This window comes from Xiphophorus couchianus, chromosome 16 (assembly GCF_001444195.1).
Source record: "Xiphophorus couchianus chromosome 16, X_couchianus-1.0, whole genome shotgun sequence".
Lineage (NCBI taxonomy): Eukaryota > Metazoa > Chordata > Actinopteri > Cyprinodontiformes > Poeciliidae > Xiphophorus > Xiphophorus couchianus.
The window spans coordinates 3,741,860-3,765,096 of record NC_040243.1 but is presented as its reverse complement, the minus strand read 5'-3'; the positions used below and the strand labels follow the sequence as shown (position 1 = coordinate 3,765,096).

General features: G+C 37.1%; 1 protein-coding gene across 1 annotated transcript in view; it reads left to right on the top strand.

The window, feature by feature from the left end:
• Nucleotides 1-22,902, top strand: part of syt3 (synaptotagmin III) — a 69,840-nt gene extending 46,938 nt beyond the window's left edge. Inside the window, exons 8-13 of the mRNA XM_028042527.1 lie at nt 6,525-6,743; nt 11,125-11,245; nt 13,010-13,181; nt 14,785-14,914; nt 16,560-16,653; nt 17,878-22,902. Of these exons, the coding sequence (XP_027898328.1) occupies nt 6,525-6,743; nt 11,125-11,245; nt 13,010-13,181; nt 14,785-14,914; nt 16,560-16,649 (732 nt within the window). The 3' untranslated portion in view covers nt 16,650-16,653; nt 17,878-22,902. The remainder of the gene's footprint in view (nt 1-6,524; nt 6,744-11,124; nt 11,246-13,009; nt 13,182-14,784; nt 14,915-16,559; nt 16,654-17,877) is intronic.
• Nucleotides 22,903-23,237: the final 335 nt, after the last annotated feature.

Sequence of the window (23,237 nt, the reverse complement as noted above, 5' to 3'; positions counted from 1 at the left end):
GAAATTGACGTAAAACTGGAGCTATTTGAGAGCAGTATGTCTGTGTCAAAAACTACTGGTAGATCTGAACCAAAGTGAATTAACAAAAACTCTGAAATGTGATGTGTCAGTGCCTATGAGATATCATTAAAAAGTAAATAAGATGACAGCTGTCCCATCTGTCTGGATGAAAAATACACTGTAGACATAAAGATAGAGGGAACAGAAAGTCTAATTAAGACGAGTAGTCCTGCTAAAAGAGGTAAAAATTATGGCTTGGATGGTTATGTTCCCTTCATTTGTGGTTTTGGTTTATATTTAATATAAAGGTTGTGTTGTGCTACGGTAAAAAACTGCTTTCTGTTGCTGGTGCAGAAAAGCGAATGTTAAATGAATTTACTTTGAAGTTCTTAATTGGATTGTGGAAACTGTCAGACTGAATGGTAACCTTCATGACTTTTAGCTTAGAGCAAATGGCCAGAGGTGCTTTTCCTTTGCAACTATAATATAAACACAACAGATTAATAAAAAAATAACAATACTTTCCAATGCAGCATTTCATAAAGATGCAAGGTTTAATAAAGGTTGTCAAAGAAACTCATTTTTTCCTTGTGCTGTGTCCAGAGTGGAAACAACTGAGAGGTTGTGTGGGCCTATTGGTTGCCATAGGTGGCCAATTAAGCTTCCTTGAACAGGTTAGGACCGGCTTATGGTCTACACAAAACATGTTCACTACATATTTCGCACAAAATCATTCTGTTTTATGGCGTCTTGTCACTTAAAATCCAAATAATCTTCTGCTGGCCATGCCCCACAACTCAACGTTTACACTTGCATGTGGAAATGGCTGCAAAAAGACGTGTAATTATACAACCATAGATCTTTGAAAAGCATAAGTAGAGCCTCCTGCACAACCAATAAGAATGCACCAAGTGGTTTCTAGATGGTAAGTCGAGAACAAAACACTTGTCTGTTCCAGCAGCCATTGTACAGCAGTAAAATCAGCTGACCAAACCTACTGGTGCTCAGCTTGGGTTGCTAGATTATGGGGCAGAGCTCTGCTGAGGTTGCTAGGCAACGGGCAGTGGCTGCTGATATGTGATGTTACATTTTGGGTGTTTTTGAACCAGCTCAATTTCCAGACGCCAAAAAACATTAACGGGCGGGTGTTTTTTTAAGCACTTTGGTCGTTTTTAGAAGCAATTGAGACTCAAAATAACTCTGTGCATGGTGGGTTCTCTCTGGGTTCTCCGGCTTCCTCCCACAGTCCAAAAACATGACTGTCAGGTTAATTGGTCTCTCTAAATTCTCCCTAGGTGTGTGTGTGAGTGTGCATGGTTGTTTGTTTGTTGCCCTGCGACAGGCTGGTGACCTGTCCAGGGTGACCCCGCCTCTCGCCCGCAATGTTAGCTGGAAATAGACACCATCACCTCCCGACCCCACTAAGGGACAAGGGTGTTAGAAAATGGATGGATGGTTCGTTCTTCCAGCAGCTTTAAGCCACAGATCTGATGCTACATTTCTGTCCAGTTCTTCTTCTACTATAAATGGCATCAGAAAACTGTCTTCAGTCATCAGTTATACCAATTGGTAAACCTGACTCCATTGCTCGTAGGTTGCAGACTCACCAAAGTCCATCTTTCTCCAGCTCATCCAATGAATGACTAACATGGCTCCACAGATTTTTTTTTACTTTTGAATTTTTAGAACCTCATTGATACTAAAAGTAGTTAACTAACTTTGAGTCTTGTTCCTTGTGTAACACCATCAACCCTGAAGATTAGAGTGGATTTAAAGGTAAGATGTGTTTACTGATTGGAAAAATGTCAGATTTTTCTGTTTCCTATGTGCCAATCACCAGGAAGGGACTGTGAAGCTGAATAGGACCCATTTCCAGTAAATGTGGGGTGCTCCAGAGCTGCCATCCTGCAGCTTTCTGAAGCACCCCTTCTCCAGCACCACTGAATCAAATGAATAGCTTGTTACCAGGCTTTTGCAGAGCTGAATGACTTCCTGATTAGGTGTGTTGAAGGAGGGATGCTTCTATAACTCCAGGATCTCTGGAGGACTGGATCTGGGGACTCGTGTCAGTGCAATGCGCTTTTAGTCAGCTTCTGCTGCCTTGCACCAGAATAGTTTGTTCATTGTAATCCGTACAGAGGGCAGACATTAAATAGATCTGTTATGCAGAATTCACATTTTGCACATTTTTGGGTCTCGATTCTAAGTGCTTTAAAAAAACAACAGATATTGTTTTGGTAATAAGTTCATATTTTTTGTCTGGAAAATGATGAGTTTCAAAAACTTCCCAAATGTAATGTCACAAATCCAAAGCCGCTGCCCCCGTTACCTAGCAACCCCATCGGAACTCTGCCTGTTACCTAGCAACCCAAGTAGAGCTCCAGGACATTTGGTGTACAATGGCTGCTGGAAAAGACAAGGGTCTTGTTGTTGACTTACCATCCAGAAACTACTTGGAACTATGGTTACATAATTGCGCAACTGTTTGCAGCCATTTTCACATGAGTGTAAATGTTGAGTTGGGGGCGTGGCCAGCCGCAGCTTATTTGGATTTAAAGTGACCAGAGGCAGAACTGAGCAGACTAAAATCTCATCATCTAAAAATGATTTTGTACAAAAATGTTATGAACATGTTTTGTATAAACCACATATTTATCCTACCCCTTTCAAGAATTGGTTACCTTTAAACTAAAACAAGAAATCTGTTTACTGAAGTGTTTTTATATTTGGAAAAACATTAAGTCAGATCTTCTCTAGCTGTCGTATAATTCCCACCCGGCTTGAGGTAATATATGGGAACATTTCAGGATGTTCTGTATCAGAAAATGTTCCTTTTGCTCCAGAAAATCAACCTCCCCCTGTCTAAGCTACCCTCTGTGGAGAAAGTCAACATAACCACTTACACATGTGATATATGGTAGTGAAGTTATATCCATAAATACCAGCAGTACTTCAGAAGAGCACTGGAGCAGTCGCAGAAGTGGGACAGAGTGAAAAGCAGAAGCTAACATTGCCGATGAACCTGTAGCCGTTAGAAGAAGCTCCCTCTTGGTTTTGCCTTTTGTTCAGCTGTCTCTCGCGTGCAACAAAAGATCCCTCAGCCTTTGAAAAGCATGAATGCTTCAGTAATTTACATAATGTGGCTCCCATTTTTTGGTTTGAAGTGTGTCTGATTGTTTAATTTCAATCACACCCTCATTAGCATTGAAATTTTACACCTTTCATGTTTGAACCTCTTTTATCACACACCCTGCCGGCTGATTGTGACGCCGGCTCACAAAAAGATGTTTGGAGGGGTTCGTGTTTCTAAAAGCCGCCGCGTCGCCATCAGACGCACGTTTAGCGACCATCAGGTGCTGATTAACCGGACTGACAGACGCGCTCTGGCGGAAAGTCTTCGTTTTAATTTATTTTGGTGTCTGGAAAATCGTGTGACGTTTCAAAAACCTTCCGAATGTAACGTCACAAACCACGAAGGCACTGCGCCTCACCCAGCAAAAACTGTTACCTAGCAACCCCAGCGGAACTCTGCCTGTTACCTAGCAACCGAAGCTAGGCAGTGAGTGTAAATCCTGTTTACTCCTCGACAAGATTTATACCAAAGGCTTTTCCAGCAAATCTGTCCCAATTTGATGATTTACTTGATGATTTTGATGATTTATAGGAATAGCAGCAGCTTCTATGCACCACAAATTTGGAACAAACTTCTGGAAAATTGCAAAACAGCCAAAACACTGAGTTTCTTTAAATCTAGAGTCAAAACCCGCCTGTTTAGAGTTGCTTTTGTACCGTAATTAATGAAACACTAGACAACATTTTGGAAATATTTCATGTTTTTGTGTTTTGATGATGTAAAGCACTTAGAACTGCCTTGTTGCTGAAATGTGCTGTAAAAATAAACTTTGATTGATTGAAATTGTGGAGTTTGAAGGCAGATGGGGCTCAGGAAAATTTGACAAATGAAATCAGAAATCTTATTTCTCATTTGAGCTTTTAGTTGACCTGGAAAAGGTGAAGAAGCTTTGAGCACAGTTATATAAAAAGAGAAATGAGAACCTTTTAAACTTCTTTCTTCAATTCAGTGGATTTGTTTTGATCACTCTCTCCAAAACGGAATAAAGAAATTCATTTTTATCCTTCCGGCACAGGAATAAGGTCAGGCCATGGGTTAAGATTTAAACGCACTTTTCATCCATGAGTCACCCGTCTTTTCTTTATCTCCTTTCCAACCAAGCAGCCAGACTTTCTTATGATCTCTGATCAATAGTTGAGGGTCTCTGGGGTCTTTTAATGTTTTCTTTGAACTTTGGCTGCTTTTCTTGTTCATTTTCAGTGCTTTGGTCCATACATTTTCAAATAATTGTTTTTCTTGTCTGATAAGCCACTTATGTTGTATTTATGAATTATTCTGACATAAAAAGGTCCCTGAACTTGACGTCTGAGTCGGTATGGAGTCTAAATTTATGAAGCGGCTTTTAGGCTCCTTAGAAAATCTTTTTCCAGCATTTTGTCACATTTATTCCACTTTAACCCATGAAAATACTGAAGATATTGTATTCTGAGAGACTAGTAACAACATTTCACTTTAAACAGCCATTTTCCAACAAGATATTATAATATATACCTCCAAACTGTAACCGCAATGAATAAATTAATTGCACGATATTTTCCATTTCCATAATTGTTGGGTTTTTTTCTTGTGTCTTTATATCTACCAAAGTTTGGTGCTTTGGTCTCAACTTGCTTCTCTTTTTTTTCCAGTGTTAAATGTTAATTAGAATTTAAAGTTTATTGATTTTTGACAGGGTGTAGTATATTTCTTTTATATTATTTTTAAATGGTCTCAAAACAATATTATACATTTCTGGGACAATTTGCTGTTCAACAAAATTTATTATTGTGAGCGGCCTATTTATTGGACTATTTTTTTAATTATCAACCAATCAAATTTATTTTGATGGCACATTTAAGCAAAAATGCAGTTCAAAACTCTAAGAGAAAAGTCACCAGTTTGAGAAACCAGTAACAAACGTTACATTTTGTGTTGGTCAATGTTCCATTTATTGTGGTACAAAAGCAACTCTAAACTAAAACTAATGCAAATTTTTGACAAACTGAGACAACTGAATGTAGAGAAACGTCCAATTTTCACCAGTGATGGCGTTTTGATTCTCTTGTGATTCAGTCAGAATCTCAACAGGTTTACAGAAACTGATGCCGCTTATGTTTCCAAAATGTTTTGGATAAAATAAGAGGAGAGGTTTGTGTTTCGCCACAGGCACGGCGAGAGAAAAGGACAAAGCAAACACTTGTTGGATATTTAAATCAATCATCACAGCAGTGGAAGTGAAAACTCAGCGTGTTTTCAAAGACATAAATCCGTTGGAAATGCTTTTTTTTTACTGTGTTTTAGCTGGAGAGACGAAGTTAAATCTGTGATGATTATCTGAAATCTGTTTTGAGGATTTTAGATGCACCGTCTTAAAAAAGTCTCTGATTTTCCTCTCTGAGGAACCTCGGCTCACTCCTGAAACTGAAACAAAGTAATCGATGCAAAGACTCAAATGTCAAAATGATTATTTAATAATAAGGGCTGATGCCATACAATGCAGCTCTCAACTTACTGTGTAATTATTCAGCATGAACCCGGCATTCGTCTGGACTCTATTCTGGACTTGTCTGGACCAGAGGCAATTATTAACGAATAAGAGTAGGAGGGGCCACTTCATAATTGCTGAGGGCAGTAAAATTATTAATAGCAGGTGGTTAAAAGTATTGAAGCAATTAAACTGTTTTATTTAAATAGTTATTATATGCCTATTATTTTTGCTGCTCATTTTATAAAGATTTCAATAAAAAATTCTCACTTTTATCAACAATCTGGTCTAATTATACCAATAAATGCCGTTTAAATTGGCCAAATGCGATTTTTAAGGCAAACAGAACAACATAAACACATCAAAATCGAGTCAAAAAACATGAAAGTTTTCAAAGAAGGAAGGTAAAAAGTATTCAAAGGGTGTCATTTAAACAGTTAAACAAATAGTTTGTATGAAATCTTTACTGTTCCAAGTTTTTTGAGTTTCCTAAAGCTGCAACTTTGCTCTTTCTCCTTCAGTGCTTTGAAAATTTTTTATTTCTTTTCAGTCTTTTTCTAAATATCCAGTCAAAAACATTTAAGATGCTGATTAACCTGTAGATGTCGCTCGGTCTGATCTTTGGGATGACTTTGCTGAGGCGTCCACTGCTGGGGAAGTTTTCCACTGAGGAATAATTATTTTCTCTGGAGAAATACAGATTTTAAATTGTGTCTTTTCAGATTCATAAACGGTTAGTAGTGAGTTTTATGGCTGTTGCATCCTGTCAGAATAGTGCTTGGTGAGCAGTATGTAGCAGATAATATTCCTCTAAAGGAGACTTTTAAAACTTCAATTAAATTAGCATACTCCTCTCATCTGTTACACCATAATTAAATGTCTGTATTTCCTGTGAGTGTTTTCTAAATTTGCCCGTGTGTCTCTCAGGTCCACAGAAAGACCTTAAACCCAGTGTTCAACGAGACGTTCCAGTTCGGCGTGCCGCTGAACGAGCTACATTCCAGGAAGCTACATTTCTCCGTGTACGACTTCGACCGCTTCTCCAGACACGACCTGATAGGTCAAGTGGTGGTGGACAACCTGCTGGACTTCAGCGAGGGCAGCGGGGACAAACCCATCTGGAGGGATATCGTGGAGGGAACGGCGGTAAGATACAAACCGAGAAACGTGTGATTCAAAGGTTGTGTTGGTTAGTCAGTTTATTTTTATAAACACGTTGCAGTGTGACGTCGTGGGCGAAGGTCCCGTCCTCCAACTCCCTGCTGGAGGGCAAAAAGCTGCTCGCTAACGAAGACTACCATTGGTTTTAGCTGTTAAGTTATCAATATAACAAGCTAAATCTTAAATGTACGTAAAAAAAGTGAAACAGTGCTTTGCTACTTGTCAATTGTGAGCGCTGCTACAACAACAAGATAAAAGGTCAAGAAATGTTTTAATTAAGAAAAAATAGCGAGGGAGACGAAAGTAGCTATGCTAGCTTGACTTTGAAAACCTAGCATGTAGATGTGCTGTGGAATTCAGTGTGTTTCAGTTCAGTTATAAAATTTTTAAAAAGCTGAAAAAGGTTTTGCTGACGGAGAGACGCTATATTTGAACAGAGAGCAGAGTAAGGAGTTTAGAGCTGTGCGGATCTGCTCTGTCTTCCTGGTTTTAGTCAGAATGCCAGCAGCAGCATTCTGGATCAGCTGCAGTTGGAGGATTGATGTTCTAGGCTTACCTGTGAAGACTCTGTTGCATTAATTAATGCAACTAAAGATAAATGCATGAATGAGTTTCTCTAGATATTGCTGAATCATTAGTGCTTTAGTCCTGGAAATGTTCTTCAGGTGATAGAAGACCGACTTTTTAATTGTCTTTATATGTCTCTGAAGGCTCAAGTCTGATTTAGCTCATTTTGTAAATCTCATCTGTAAAGTGGTGAAACTAGTTAATGCAGAATTCTCTCTTCTTGTGGCTTCTAGCATTTTATGTTTGTGTTTTCTGTGAGGAATGAATGAATCAACCTGAATAGTATGACAGATAAAAATCTGCTAAAATCACATGATGCCATCTTCTATAAATAAAACTGTTGCTTATTTGTCTCTTAATCCAACAGTGGTCTGTCTTCCTTAAATTAAAACAAAAAAATTATAAAATTGTAAAACTTTGCTGTGTTTTATAATCTGCTCACATCCTCCTGCTGCTCAAAATAATTTGTTGAAACAAAAACAGAAATGTGGAAATTTCATCATGAAGGCGAAATGTTGGTGTAAGTCTATTTTCTTGTAGCAGTATGGCTGTATCTGTTTGTTTGTCTCCGTCAAGTTTAATAAATAACATATATGAATACCTACAAGGCAGCTAAATAAAATATGTTGTTTAAAAATTTATTTTAACAGGCTAAAACTTTTTTTTAATTAAAAGATTCTGTTTTTAAAATTTATTTAGCCTTCAAAAGCAAGCAAATGGGAAAAGTAGGACTTTATTAAGTCTGATCAGTTACATTTTTCAAGACTTTTTGATTTGATTAAACATTTTTCAGTCCTGAAGAAGGGATACTTTTATACCCAACTGTTTGTTTTTGTAATTCTCCTTTCTGCCTCTAGAGGCGCTGAAACGAGTCGCTGCCATAATGATGGCTGGCTTCCTGAAGTGAATAGTCTGACTTTCGTTGGAGTAAAACCAGCAGGAGATGTCCCAATAACCTAAAATAATATAAATGACGTACGGCTCCACAGTGGTTTATCTCGTATTTAGATTATTTATAGCTACCTGCGAATAGTTAAACCAGCAAATACTTGAAACCCTCTCTAAAAATCCTAATAAGTGTCTATTTTAATCCTTCAGACACCAAATATACCTTAATATGCATTAATACACACTGTGGAAACTGTTTTAGCGCTACAGCAGAAGCGAGGACCCACCATCGGATTACGGTTTGTTGCCTGGAGATGAAATACGTTTTGAATCTGCACTGAAATAATTTTAACTTTATAGACAACTTAATGTAGTTTAATTAATCCAGTTAAATACTTTAATAAACAGCAGCTGCCAGAGTAAATACACTGATCCAGCTGTTTGTTTTATATGATTTCTTTGAGTTAGAAATCCACATAATTTGCATTTCCATTCTAAAATCCTCATTCAGGAAAGTTATTTTCAAAATATTAGATTCGCTCGCAGCCAGCTGACATCAATAGTTCAACAGACCAAAACTCGATATATTTATGTAAGGCAAACAAGTCGCCTCTCCTCTCCCAGCATTAAGACACCGAGGCTTTAACTGGACCTCCGATCTCGTCTGGTCAAAGTGCTGAACTGCTTCCTGTTCCTCTGATTCAGCTGGGCGGTTCTGGATCCAGTCGGAACGGTGACATGCTCAGATTTTGACGGTAAATCCAGTCTGGGTTCTGCTCTCAGACGAGCGGTCCGTATGGAAAACAGTCTGCCTGCAGGATTCAAACTCTGGTCGTGTGAAAAATCATCTTAAGAGAGTCTGTATAGATTTCTGGAACGGCTCTGCAGGCCGAATCCAAACTTCATGTTGGTTTACGTCCAACTTGATTTATAAGAAATATTCATGGAAGGCTATTAGCAAATTAGACGGAGCAGAGCTTTAAAAATGTTGGCACCAGGGTCTAATTCATTAAATAAGTTTAAAGCATCAGTGCATATCAGTGCTTCACTTGGGGAAGGGTTGATGAGTGCGACTCTGACCTGAATAGCAGTGATTTTGATGGAAAAAGGCAAGGAAGATAAAAAATACAAATCTTACAATTGATTGTCAATTAATAAGTTATTAGATTAAAATTAATTCTAATCGTTTAACTAATAACTTCTGCTTATGCCTTATATTAGAGTTGTAGTTTTTCCTCCAACCAGCAGAGGGCATCCCTGGTTATCGTTACGCAGAGCCAGTTGATACAGAAACAAAGATGGCGGCCATATCTCAGAACAGGAAAGAGAAATGGTCCCCATATTACAACTTTATTCTGAGAATATTACGACTGTTTCTGGTAATATTTTGACTTAATTTTCAAAATATTGATGTTATTCTCTAAATACTATATTTCTCTTATTTTGATTTTAGTCTCGTACAAATTTATTCTCTTTATATTATGATGTTATTCCTGTAATTTTATAACTTTAATCTCATTATTTAATCTTTTCTTAATATGTAGCCCTAATACTAATCATACAGTCATACAATAAAATCTTTGTTTTTTATCACTAACAATAGTTCTGTATAAACATCTTTGTTCATGAGGAATTAAGTATTTCACATATTTTCATCTTTTAATTTTCTATTTAGCAACCTAATAGGTTTTTGTTTTATTTATTTAAAATTATTTTATACACCGTTATGTTATACAAATAATACACATAGTTATTCAAATTTATTTAAAATTAATTAAAATAATTTTATTTTATTTAAAAGATATATAAAAATAAAATTAAAATATTGTTATTTATTTTGTTATATTTTATTAATATGAATAAGTTTAATAATGTGAGAAAAACACAATTATTTGTTTAGTCAGTCAGTATTTAACACAGCTGAAAAAAAACTGTTAAAATATAAATGTTTTTTTAAATTCTGCATCTTTATGTGATGGAAAGACGGTCGATCCTCTTATTACTAGGGCTGAATGATATGGCTGAAATGGTATCTCACCATAATTGTCTCATATTAGTCAATATCAATAATCATTGATTATTTTTTGTTTTAAATACCTAAAATAGTGCCAAATTGGAGGTGTGATCTGTCCTGTTTTATCCTGTTTCCATTCCACATTGTTGATTTTTTATTTTTAATCACCAGTGAGCCTCAGCGGGGAAACCTGAAACTGCTCAACAGGTTGTTGCTAGGTAACCAAACCTGGGCGGAACTTGAAACAAGTTGTTGCTAGGTAACCGAAGAATGAGTGAGTTAGTAGATTCCACCAACGTAGCTTAGCTAGCCATGAGAGGTTGATCAGCTAAAGCCTAAATTTCCCAGAATGCTGGACGGATCTGGATCAAAGTTCAGTGAATATCCTATAAATTGAATATTGAATATTTTGTCAGCTGTATTATACTGCTAATTTATTTATAGATTTGTTTATAAGTTAATATTTTTCCATGTGCATTCTTGTTGTTTTATTTATTAATTTACATATGTATTTATTTTATATTTAGTTCAATAGCACACTTATGTACATATTTTTATGTAAATTTTATATTGCTTATGGATATATTTGTATTTACCTATATTTACCACTTTATTGATCACGTGTATATGGGGATATATATTATAATTGATTTGTTATCCAGCCGTACGTGATACAAGTGGAAACTCAGGTTTTTCAGAAAATGTCCGCTTATGAAAATCTATCAATTAGATCAATCAACTTGCATCTCAAGCAACAGCATGTTAGCCGAATCCCATCCAGCTGATCTGAGTTCAGGTTGAGATCTGTGTGTCTGTCGGTGTTTTTTCCAGCTGAATCTGCTCGGACCAGAGCGTCTCCGCCTGCTTTCTGATCCCTGTTCGTGTGTCTGTCTGCAGGAGAAGGCTGATCTCGGGGAGCTTAATTTCTCGCTGTGTTACCTGCCCACCGCAGGCAGACTCACCGCTACAGTCATCAAGGCCACCAACCTCAAAGCCATGGACCTGACGGGTTTCTCAGGTGAACAAATCGCACATCATGAGGTCATCAACACATATACAGGAAGCGGCTTCCTCTAAAAACTCCTGCTTTTGTACAAAGCTTCCTCCATGAAGTGGTAATATAGAAGCATTTGGAGCCTCATCAAATTTTAATAATCTAATTCAATGATACGTTACAATTTCATTTAGACACTAGTCATTAAGTCTACAGCAAACTCCTAATGTCTTCTGTGATTCTGTTTAAGTTTGGTTGGAAATATATTTGATACACAAAGGAAAGCTATACAGGATTACAAAGTGAAAGGAATATTTTAAGTATTTATTTTCTTTTACAAATGGAAATCTTAAAAGTGTGGCTTGCATTTGTATTCAGCTCCACTGAGTAGATATTTTGTAGTTACAGCTGCAAGCCAGTAGGGGGCATTGTTCTGTCAAAGTTTGCACATCAAGCGGGTAAAATTTCTGCCCATCCTTCAGGGCCAAACAGCTGAAACACAGATTAGATGGAATTATTGAAGAAACGAAGAATCTCTTTGGATAAAAGAAGTGCAGGGCAACAGCTCGTCAGGGTCGTTGTAAATAATATGAAAGAGTAAATGTCCACCAAAAAACTCAGAAGTTTTTTGATTAATCTCTGAAATGTTCTAGAAAAAACGTGAGATTCGAAAGTCAAAAACTTTCGACTGCTGGAATTTTTCTAAGTTTGAAAAGCCGAAATTTTTCAACATGTTGAAATGTTCAGTTTGAAAAGTGATTTTGACGGAAAAATGTCTAAGTTTAAAAAATTTTGCATTTTGACTGTTGGGGAAAAAAGTCAAATATTTTAGACTTTTCAAATTCCAAAATTTCCTTGTTTATTGTTGAAAATTTTTTAGATGACTCTGAGTTTCTGAGTTTTTTTCTAACAATTGTTTTTGACTTTTTGGAGCTCAGAAATTTCCTTGCATTCTCTAGAAAATCTTTAAGTTTTTCTATCTACTTTGGCCCTAATAAGCCAGAGTGGAAAAGGTTAAGATGCAGAAAGGGAATCTGAGTCGATATGACACAGATTCACACCAAATCACTTAAAAGTTGATTAAACCAAGGGTGTTCAAAGTGTGGCCCGAGGGCCATTTCCAGACCCTGGACTGATTTTTTTGTGGTCTCCAAACCACATTTCAAGAAAAGATTAGGACAAAACTACAACTTCTAAATCCAAATCTACTTACAGTAATGTTATATACAATATAAAATCTAAATCTAATTGAACGTTGTCATTGTAACAAGAGAAAATCAAGGGGTGTGAATACTTTTGCAAGCCACCAAATTTAAACCCTCAATGTTGTTGCCAGATTTGCTTAATGCTGTACAATCTGAAACCATGTCTAGAGAAAGGTAACAAATGGTATAATAAGGATTAGAAACTAAATAATGCATGAGATGGAGGCAATGTTTTATTTTTTTGTTGTTGCACACAGCAACACATTACGCCTACATGCTGTTATTATTGCCCCATTGATCTCAGCATGATTTAAGAGCATCAGAAGATACCAACACGCAGTAGAGGAACTCGGATGCCTGTGATTATTCCCGGCTGCTGTCACTGAGCGAAGGGATCCGACCTGTTCTGCTTCTCCTCTCCCTTTGTGTTGCTAATCCAGCTTTGCCTCGGCGACTCGATTCTCACCGGCTTTCATGTGTGACAGATGCAGATACGCGCAAACTCTTATCTCACGCTCCGTGCCTCCATCCTGCGTGTGTGTCTTCTTCTTCTTCTTCTACTAATTCCAGTTTTTCTCTCCAGACCCGTACGTGAAGGCGTCCCTGATATGCGATGGGCGTCGGCTTAAAAAGAGGAAGACCTCCATTAAGAAGAACACGCTGAATCCCACGTACAACGAGGCGCTGGTGTTTGACATTCCCAATGAAAACATCGAGAGCGTCTCCATCATCATAGCAGTGATGGATTATGATTGGTGAGGCTTTGTTCAGTCGCTGCTCGCTCCGGGCGCTTCAACAACAGGCTGATCGTTACTGGGAAGCAGCTGTTTGTCAAACGTCTTTGTGCATGCGGCATGTTTGATTTTGGGGCCCGCTGTCGAACACGACGAGGGGCCTCCTGCAAGACGCCCCCCTCCTGCTGAATGATCCCTGTTTTACATAGATGGGCACCTCATGAATAAGCATGATTTATGCTAATGGGGAAGGAAGACGTGCGGCCCTGCCAATATTTATCTCACAGTTTCTTGCAGCGTCACTTGGCTGCTTTAAGTGTTTGTGTATAATTGCACCGCCTCCCTGTTATGCTGTGTAGACGCAGCATTTGGCCTCTGTATAGGTGTTTATGTTTGCTTCCCCAACCCCTGTCAATCTTTTCTCCAAAGCTTAAAGGTGACCTATTATTCTTCCTTGAACAGTTTACGATACGTCTACGATCTACACACTGAAAGGATTTTGATCTCTTTTCAAAATGTGCTGTTTTAGAGTCCTCTCACTTTAAATCCAAATGATCTGCCTGCCGCGCTCCCAAACTAATGTTTACACTCACAGGTAAAAATGTCTGCAAACAGATGTGCAATTATAGACACATTGCAACATGATGTCACAAACGTCCAGCTCCCTGCTAGAGGGCAAGAAACTGCTAACTGACGATGACTAGCTTTGGTTTTAGCTGCCAATTTGTCAAAATAACACGCTAAATCTGAAATGTTCACATGATGTATAGAAGAAAAACTGTCAACTAGATAACAGGTCCAAGGATGTTACATCTCGCAGGTCTGGCAAAAGTTTAATTAAAAAAAGATAGCGAGGGAGAGCGACGTAGGTCAGTTATGCTAGATTGACTTTGACAATCTTCACATGTAGATAGATGTGCTGCAGAATTCGAGTCTGTTTCATTTCAATAAAAAAAAAAAAAAACGGCGACCGTAACACCAACTCTGACAGATCAGAGTGGGTGTTTAAATTAGCAGATCAACCACGGCTTGTTTACAGACAATCAGAATCAGCGGTTGGTCGAAACTAATTACATTAATCATCAGAAAAATAAACATCAAGCCTGAAAACATTAAATTGTAACAGCCTGAATGTTCTGTTGTTTTTGTGGGAAATGTTTTCGTGTTTTTTGGCGTTTAGTCCTGATACACTCGTGGAGCTGTTGTCAGTCAGTTGCTACGGCAACGGGTCTTCGTGTAGCATGACAGACACATGGAGCGAGAAAAACGAAGAATATGAGCGGTTTAGAGTTGTTCTTCAACTGTTTTTCTGCGTTATTTTTCCCGTTGCTGGGGCGCACTGCAGTAATTTAATAAAACCTTCATTTCCGGATTTCATTTTTACATCCTTAAGGTTTTTCAAATGGCTGATTTTCCAGATACTAAGAAAACATTAACTTAATGACAAAAAACAGCTCAGTGGTTGTTGTTTTAAGTATTTGGACTGTTGTTATACTTATATAGAAGTATAAAAATGTTCAAAATGTGAATTTTCCACAATAGGTCTTCTTCACGGCCAATAAATGAGCTTCCCTTCATTTTTGTGAAACTCTACTAGTCCTTTCTTGTCTCCTCTCGCTGTCAGCATCGGTCATAACGAGGTTATAGGCATGTGTCGAGTGGGCAGCGATGCTGACGGTCCCGGGAGGGAACACTGGGCGGCCATGTTGGCAAACCCTCGGAAACCAATAGAGCACTGGCATCAGCTCGTTGAGGTACGCACACGCATAGGCACCCTGGTTAATTCATCCGTTATTGAAGAGGCTTGGATGCCACTGGAAAATGTTTTAAAATTCAGCCTTTAATTTGACAACATTTATTTAGTGTTGGGAAAATCTGTTTGTAGGAAAATAATACATCACTTTTCATTAGTAGTTTCTTAATTTTATGTTTTCTTATAAGTAAAAATATCACATAAAATGTCCTAATAATGAGACCAAATGATTAATATCACATTCATAAGATTTGGAGTAATATGTTATGTTTTAAAAATAAGTTTCTATTAATTGTTCAATAATTTTGGGAAAAAAAATCTTAATATTAGACAAAACATTATTGTGAGATTTAAAGTTGTACATATGTTCAGTCTGAAAGTCATATTATTATGAAAAGTAAATAAAATATGAAGAGATGGGTTAAAAAGTCACAATTATGAAACTAAAAATCATAATTATAAGACTTGGTTTCAAGTTTGAGTTTGAAAGAGTACGTCTTCTAAAAGGTCAATTTGGAAAATTATAATGATTAATTAGTGATTGGACTTGATTAAAGTTTTTAATCAAGTTAATTGTAGGGTTTATTATTAATTAATAGAATATATTCATTGATCTAAAGGGGAAAATTGCATAAAAACAGCAAATATCGACAAAATAAGCCAACATTTTCAATTAGAAAACCTTTTTTGCTGTTAAATTATTTTAAAAATACAGCTGAGCTCAACAACAGATATTTATTGTTTTTAATCTGTTATTCAGGTTATTCAACCATCAGATAGTCGGTCATGGAACAATGCGCTGACATTAGCATTGGGAACTTAAGCTAGCCCCGACATGCTAAGCATTGAGATGCTATTTTAGGCTAGAATAGCTTCGCTAACAGGCTAACTTCTTTTAGCAAGACTTGAACACAGCAATAGTTTTTTCCAGTCTCCAATCAGATCGTTTTTTGGACCAGAAATGGATCCTTAACCGGTCAAGAGAAGCGGCTTCGTCTATCTATGCTGCTTGTGCGTAAGATTTACGGACGTACCAGAAACGCATACAAAAGTTCCGGCTGGAATCTTCGTATGGCGGGAACAAAAAACAGAAGCAATTAATTGTGTTAATATTTGTCATATGTTAATTTTGATTAACTAATATAGATTTTAAGGTGTTAAAAAGTTTATTATGGTTGATCACGTTTATATACACAATTAATTTTATTTTTTACATACAAAACCTTTGAACCATTTTATGTAAATATATATATTACTCATATATTACTCGTATTACTTATTTCATTGCAATACAATATATATATACAACTGTATATAAGCTAAATTGAGTAATTAAAATGTTTAAAAACACCAGCATTAAGACCATAGATAAATAAATGTTAAGTGAGATGATTTATAATAACCCCAAAAATATGCTTTGTATTAAAATAATAAACAATAGAAGATAATAAATGGCTGTAATCTTCTTAAATTAAATTTCCTCTTCCTGAATTAAATCCCGCTCTTCCTGAAGACCCTCAGAAAGGTTTTTCTTTTTACATCTACTGTAAACCTGTCAGTACAAATGATACTGACAGGTGTCATTTCTTTTTTTTGTGATGTTTTTTTATGATAAAACATTAACAGGAGATTTTTTCCCCTTACAGGAAAAAGCAATTGGTACATTCATATCAAAAAGTGCCACAACCCCCTCCCCTAAGCCGCATATTGTGGTGGACAGCCCCCACTCTGATTGAAACGGTGAGTCGCTCATGTGTTTATTGGCTCGGAGCATTCCACAAATAGCATTAGCTCTCTTGGACTCTGACTTTTTAATTCCAGCACACGTCCACCGCTGTGTGGCAGATGCTCTCCGGTCCAATTAACATGGGGGCATTTAGTCGGGTCTTAAAAAGCATGACCAAACTGTGAGGGCGCGATAAGGCAGAGGCTGTGAAGTCGTCAGATGTTGCAGTTCAAAGTCTCAACTCTGGAAAAACACAAAATATTACCAAGTAGTTTTTCTCTAGTAAAAATCTTGGTACACTTGAAATAAGACAAAAACATTTTGGGAACATAAAGAAGCTTGTTTTGAGTAAAATAATTTCTTAATGATGAAAAAATACTTGCTACACCAGCAGATTATTTCACTTGTAACAAGCTATTTGTTATAAGTGAAATATAAAACAAAAGATTAGGACAATGCAAAGAAAATAAAAACAATACAGAATAAATCCTAAATAATATGGGAATAAATCCTAATGTTACAAGAATAAAGAGTGATAATTTTATTACTTTATTCATAAAATTATGATTAAAGTCATAATTTTATGAATTATGACTTTCATAATTTTATCAGGACTTTATTGTCATTATTTTGATTGTTCAAATAATGAATACCGTATTCATTATTTGAATTCATCATTACAAATATTCTGGTAATATTATGACTTCATTCTCAAAATATTAGGACTTTAATCTAATTATTTTGACTTTATTCCTGAAATATTATGACTTTCTCATTTTCTGACAATTCTATTTAAATTTTTTCTACTTGTTCTTGTACAAATTTATCTTGCAATATTGTCTTTTATTCTCAATATACTTTTTAATTTTATTTTTCCTTAGTACAGTCCTAATATTTTGTTGCAGAAATTATCTGTCAGTGGAACTAGTCCATTTTCTTCAATATTAAGGAATTATTTACTTAAATAATCTCCTATTTTTTGCTGAAAAGTAACTTGTAAGTTAGTTTTGTCTTATTTCAGGCCTATTAAGACATTTGCAGAAGAAAATAGACCAACAGCACCTGGTTATATTTTGTTTTTGGAGTGCATCATCTGTATAATCTAGATGTTATGGGTTATGTAATGCTTCTCCTCCTCCTCCTCCTGCCTGACTTGCAGAAACTCCATGCTGTTTATATATTATCCTGTCTCCCACTGTCTCACGCGTGCTTAATCCGCCTCTTCTCTCCTTCCTCAGGTCATTATCATCTCCACGGCTCCAGATTCTCCTTTTTTTATTTTCTCTCTTGTTTCTTCTCCTCTCATCTGTGAATAATTCTCTCCATCAAAGACAAGAGAGACGCGGAGACGCTGCCAGTGTCCAGCTGCTAGTGCCGTTTTGCTCCTGCTAATGAATACTCCAACTTCTGCGCTGTGTTTGCTGAGCTGGAGGGGAGGGGATAGAGCTTCACCCATCCTGAGCTGCAGCATGAACATCAGACTACACGTTACAAACACATGCAGACAGGAACAAAGTCAGGTGTAAATCTGGGACCTAGCAAGAAGCGCACACATGTTCCTCTCTCTCTATCTCTTACACTCTATCTCTTACACACACACACACACACGCGCGCGCGGATACACAGAGTTTGTAGTATGTGTGTAGTTCATGTGCTCTTTGGATATGTGTAGCAGTGACGTGCGGTTAGGAGAGGCAGTTGAGGCAGTGCTTCACCTGTATGAGTAAAAATAAGAAGTAAAAACAAATTATCCATTTTCATTTTCTATAAATTGTTTTTTTATTGGTCATTTCAACATTTTTATGGTCACATTTGCTGAATTTACGCTGCATTGCCTGTTGAAATGCTTTAAAGAAGTCCGGCGTGAGGCAGTGTAGTGTTGTACCTCACCTCTGGGGGGCGCTGTATCACCAATCTACTTGTTTAATTGCATATTTTCTACACATGTTGACTTTCCACAGTATGTTTGATTTATTTAATAAATATTTGGGACACATTTAGTCTTTCTGATCGGCCATAAATGTGCAGTGTAAATGGGGCGAGTGAGGCAGAAAGTACCATTCCTCACTGACAGGGGGCAGCGCTGAGCCTGATAGCCCCAACAGGGGATCTTCTTCTATGCTCAGAGATGGAACAAAAGGCCACTCTCTTTGGCTGCCAGATTTTTGAAAATAAAAGAAAATCAGAAATAATTTAATTAATTGATTTAATTAATTTTTTTAAACGACACAATGAAAGAAATATTTGTGGAGGATAGGTTCATATAAAATAAAGGTAAGATCACACACGAGTTTCAGTTCTAATCAGAAAAGAGAGAGGTCAGCCAAAGGAAACATTCAAATAATCAAAAAATAACCTTATTAAATATTGATTTATCTTTCTTGCTATTTTATTGTTAGAATTAGTTATAATCAAAATTAAAATATAGCTTCCATGGACCCCGTCGGCGTGACGTCACATGTGCAGGATCCCACCTCCCTGCTGGAGGGCAAAAAGCTGCTCGCTAACAGTGACTAGCATTGGTTTTAGCTGTTAAATTGTCAATATAACACGCTAAATCTTAAATGTGCACCTGGTTATATAAAAGAAAAAAAGGATGCAGTTCTTTACTACTAATTTTCAACACTACAGTAACAACTAGATAACAAGGTCAGGAGAATGTTTTAACTAAGAAAAAAATACTGAGGGAGAGAGAAGTAGTTCTGTTATGCTAGCTTGACTATGATAAATGTAACATTTAGATGTGCTGTGGTATTCTGTGTGTTTCAGTTCAGTTAAAAAAAATAAAACAGGCGACCTAAACACCAACTCTGACAGATTATCAGTAGAGCAGATGTTTAAATTAGCTAATTTACCACCACAGTGTTAGCTTAGCTAATAGCAGCGGTAGCTAATCTAGCACGGCGACCACTTATTGATGATCGCAAAACAAACATAAAGCCTAACAACAAAATACTGTGACGAACTTAGTGTTCTGGTCTTTGTATGGGAAGTGTTTGGGTGTTTGTTGATGCTGAATCCTGAAACAAAGTGGCGTTGTTGTCAGTTGCTATGGCAACTAGCCAGCGTTTAGCGCAGTCGAGGAATAAAGCGAGAAAAAAGTAGTTTTGAGTTGTTCTTCAACGGATTTTCTCCATTATTTTTCCCTTTGCTGTGACGTACTGCACTAAGCTAATAATGCCTACGTCTCCAGGTTTGGTCAATAGTTCTACTGCGGCAGAAGGAATCGTCTTTTTGCCCTCCAGCGATTTCCGGATGTAAACAATAACATGCACGGGGTCCATATTGGATTTTGGACTCCGGTGAAGTCCGTGCCTCGCCGTTCGTGAGCCTCACCGCACGTCACTGATGTGTTGTAGTTCATTCTAGACACAAAAAAATAAGAAATAGAAAGCCATCATAGAGTGGTCATTTCAACCAGGACCAAAGCTTCATGCACTTGTACAGACTATGGAGAGAAAGTTACGTTTCAGGAGGAGGAACAAAGATGATAAAAAACTCAAACCATCCGTTGTGCATCCGTTTGGCGGTTTGAGGGAAGACGTCGGGCTCCTATTGATGTCAGATGAGCGGGAAAATGAGGACGGACTCGTCGCAACTCGTACGCAACCTTGAAACGTGTCCCTCTTCGTCTTTTTCTTTTAAATCATCCAAACGTCTCGTCAGGAGGGGAACTTTCTCGCCAGACTTTTATGGGTTTCCAGGATCGGGGTTGGACTGTTTGGATCACCACTCGGTTGTTTTTTTTCTACCATTCCAGGACTTAAAGTTTTTGCTTTCTCAATCGTAGAAAAGAAAAAACAGAAAAGAAAAAGTCATTGTCACGCTTCAAAGGATCAAATTGTTGTCCATATCATGTCTCTGACAGGACTTTAGAAGGACACACACTTCTGTGTTGCTTTTATCAGTGTGTGTTTCAGTGTTTGTGGGCGTGTTTGTTTTGTACTTGTGTGTATGTGTGTGTTTGACACGTATCTGTGCTCACCGTCGTCCCTTCGTCCTCCTCCCATCGTTTTTCCTGTCTCCACTCCTAAAATTCAGGCGTCTGCACTGAGAAGTTTGCTTCAGACTTTGTCTCGATTTGTGTCTCTAAAGTGTGTGAGTGTGTGAGAGACAAGAGGGCGTGTGTGTGTGTGTGTGTGTGTGTGTGTGTTCTACTCGTGCCTCATTGCACTATAGGTGGGGAAGCACCGTCTTTGATAGACGTTAGTTTTTATTGTCTATGTTGTCTCTGATAACTGCTGCCAGTCACCAGTCAGCCCTCCTCTCCTCTCGAACCCTTTTGCCTGATGTAAGTAACCGTGTTAATCGTGTTCTTCTTTCACTAATTTATGTGCTGAATGTTGGCGCAAAAAACTCAGATGGGATCGAAAGTGGTGAAGTGCTGGTGTATTTTGCTTATAATTATTCAAAGGAACACAACAACTTAAAAAAAAATATGAAAAAACCGCTGCTTTACAGGCTGATTACTGAAAGTATGGAAGCCCATTCCTGCCTATTTTAAACTGGCACATTGCATGCCATTATCGGGACTTAAAAGTTATAATAATGGCACTCAAAGGAATCATTTAGTTTATATCAAAGGCATATTTAGGAAATAAAATATCAAAATTGTGAGTTTGAAGGTCATAATTACATTGAAAACGGTTTAAAAATTATTTTTTGTGCAATTTAAATTTTAATATTTATGAAAGTAAATTAAAAAGTCCTATTTATGTGACAAAAATTGTCAGTTTTTAAAGTAGCAGGTTCATAAAATTCAGAAATCTCAATTCAAGTTATAAAGATTAAAAAAAGATGTCAATTATTAATTAAAATAAAAATTCTATAAAATTAATTTTCTATTAAAACATTTCTTTCATAGAAAAATTGGGTCAAAATTGGGAATGGAACATTTATGAGATTCAAAGTAATATAATTTTAAAATCTTGCAAAAACACAATCAGACACTCAAAGCTATGATTTCAAAAGTAATAATTACAAAAATGTGTCATAATTTTGAGTAATAAAATTATATATTAACATTATTATGAGATTTAAAGTCATACTTTGGATCTGAAGTCACAAAATTATTTTTTTAAAGTAAATAAAATGAAAGAAATTAGTTTAAAACTGAAAGAATTTTTTACAATTTGAGTTTCAAAATAACTGAGTTAAGAAGTCAGTTTCAAAACTGTTTTTTTTTAAACCCTTGATAAATTTGAGATAAAAAGTCAAAATTCTGAAAATCTGAATGATAAATTTATTTTCATTCAATCTCTATCAAATATTCAAATTATCATGATAAAATTCAAAAGTTCACATTTCCCACCTCTAGCACAAGTATTTTAGAAATGCAATGTGGCTGTTATGGGGTCCCGTATATGTTTGGATCCCCCTGAAACAAAACCCACGTGGAGGGAGGAAGAAAACAGCACTTATAAACCAACAGTTATAAAACCGCGCCTGTCACTGCTAATGCGACTGAACTTGAGCAGAACAGTAACGCTCGGCGTATTGTTGCCACTAATCCGCTCCCGCACAAACACACGCCGTGTTCTCCAGAGGGGGGATCTACTTTCTTTCTCTTTTCGTTTGGATGAAGGAAATCAGGTCACTCGCTCTCTGTTCTTTGTGTTTCTCCAGTCAGGGAATGATCAATCAGCTCGTTGAAGGTGATATTGATTCATTGGAGCTCCATAATAATTCTCCTCCTTCTCTTTCCCTTCGGCTCTCTTCTTCTCCTCCTTTTCATTCCACCTGCTTGTTTTTATTGTTTTTTTTCCAGCCCTCCATCTTGTCATGTTTCTTATTGTTTGCCCTCTCTCCCCTCTCTCTCTCCTGCTGTCTTCTCTTGTTCGTGCCAGACCCGAATGGTCACGGGGAAACATGTTTGCATGCTTATATTAACACGAATGATGTCAACTTGATGCAATGAAAAATTCTATAAGTGATGCTTTAAGCAAAATCTGACAATGAACTTGATACTAATACTACTAATGACGACTAAATGGAGACCTAGCAGTTTAATCTCTGTTGTCAAAAAACCTACAACGATGAAAATGACATTTTATGCTGTGTTATCAGTGTTCTGTTTCCTTTCTGTCAGTTTACAGTTGTTTTTTATATATATAATTTATTCAAGAAGTTTACTTTTTTATTGGTTGTTGGTGAGATTGAGGGCGATTGTTTCAGTCTGGACAGGTCACAGGATGTTGGTGAATGTGTAAGTAACGGCGTGGCTGAAGCAACAATAATGGAAATAAAGGATATGTATCATCCGCTCTGGTGTTTCTGGCTGCTTCTTCTAGCTGCTCCTCCAGGCAGAGTATCAAATGTAAAGCTGGGGGGATATCAGGTTTTTTACCCTCTGTAATTGACTGGAGTATTAGGATTAACATGCTCCACCTGCAGAAAAGCTCTCAGACTCTCCGCTGTGCATTAAGTCCTGTAATTATTCAGCCACTTTGTCATGAATTCTTCATCAAGGCCCGAAATACAGCGTCAGCACTGGCTCCTGCCACTGCACCGCAAAAACACAAAATCTCACGAAGTGTTTTTACTCTAGTTTCCAGAGCAAAGGTCTTACTTCATTGGACAAAAATAACTTCAGCAAGAT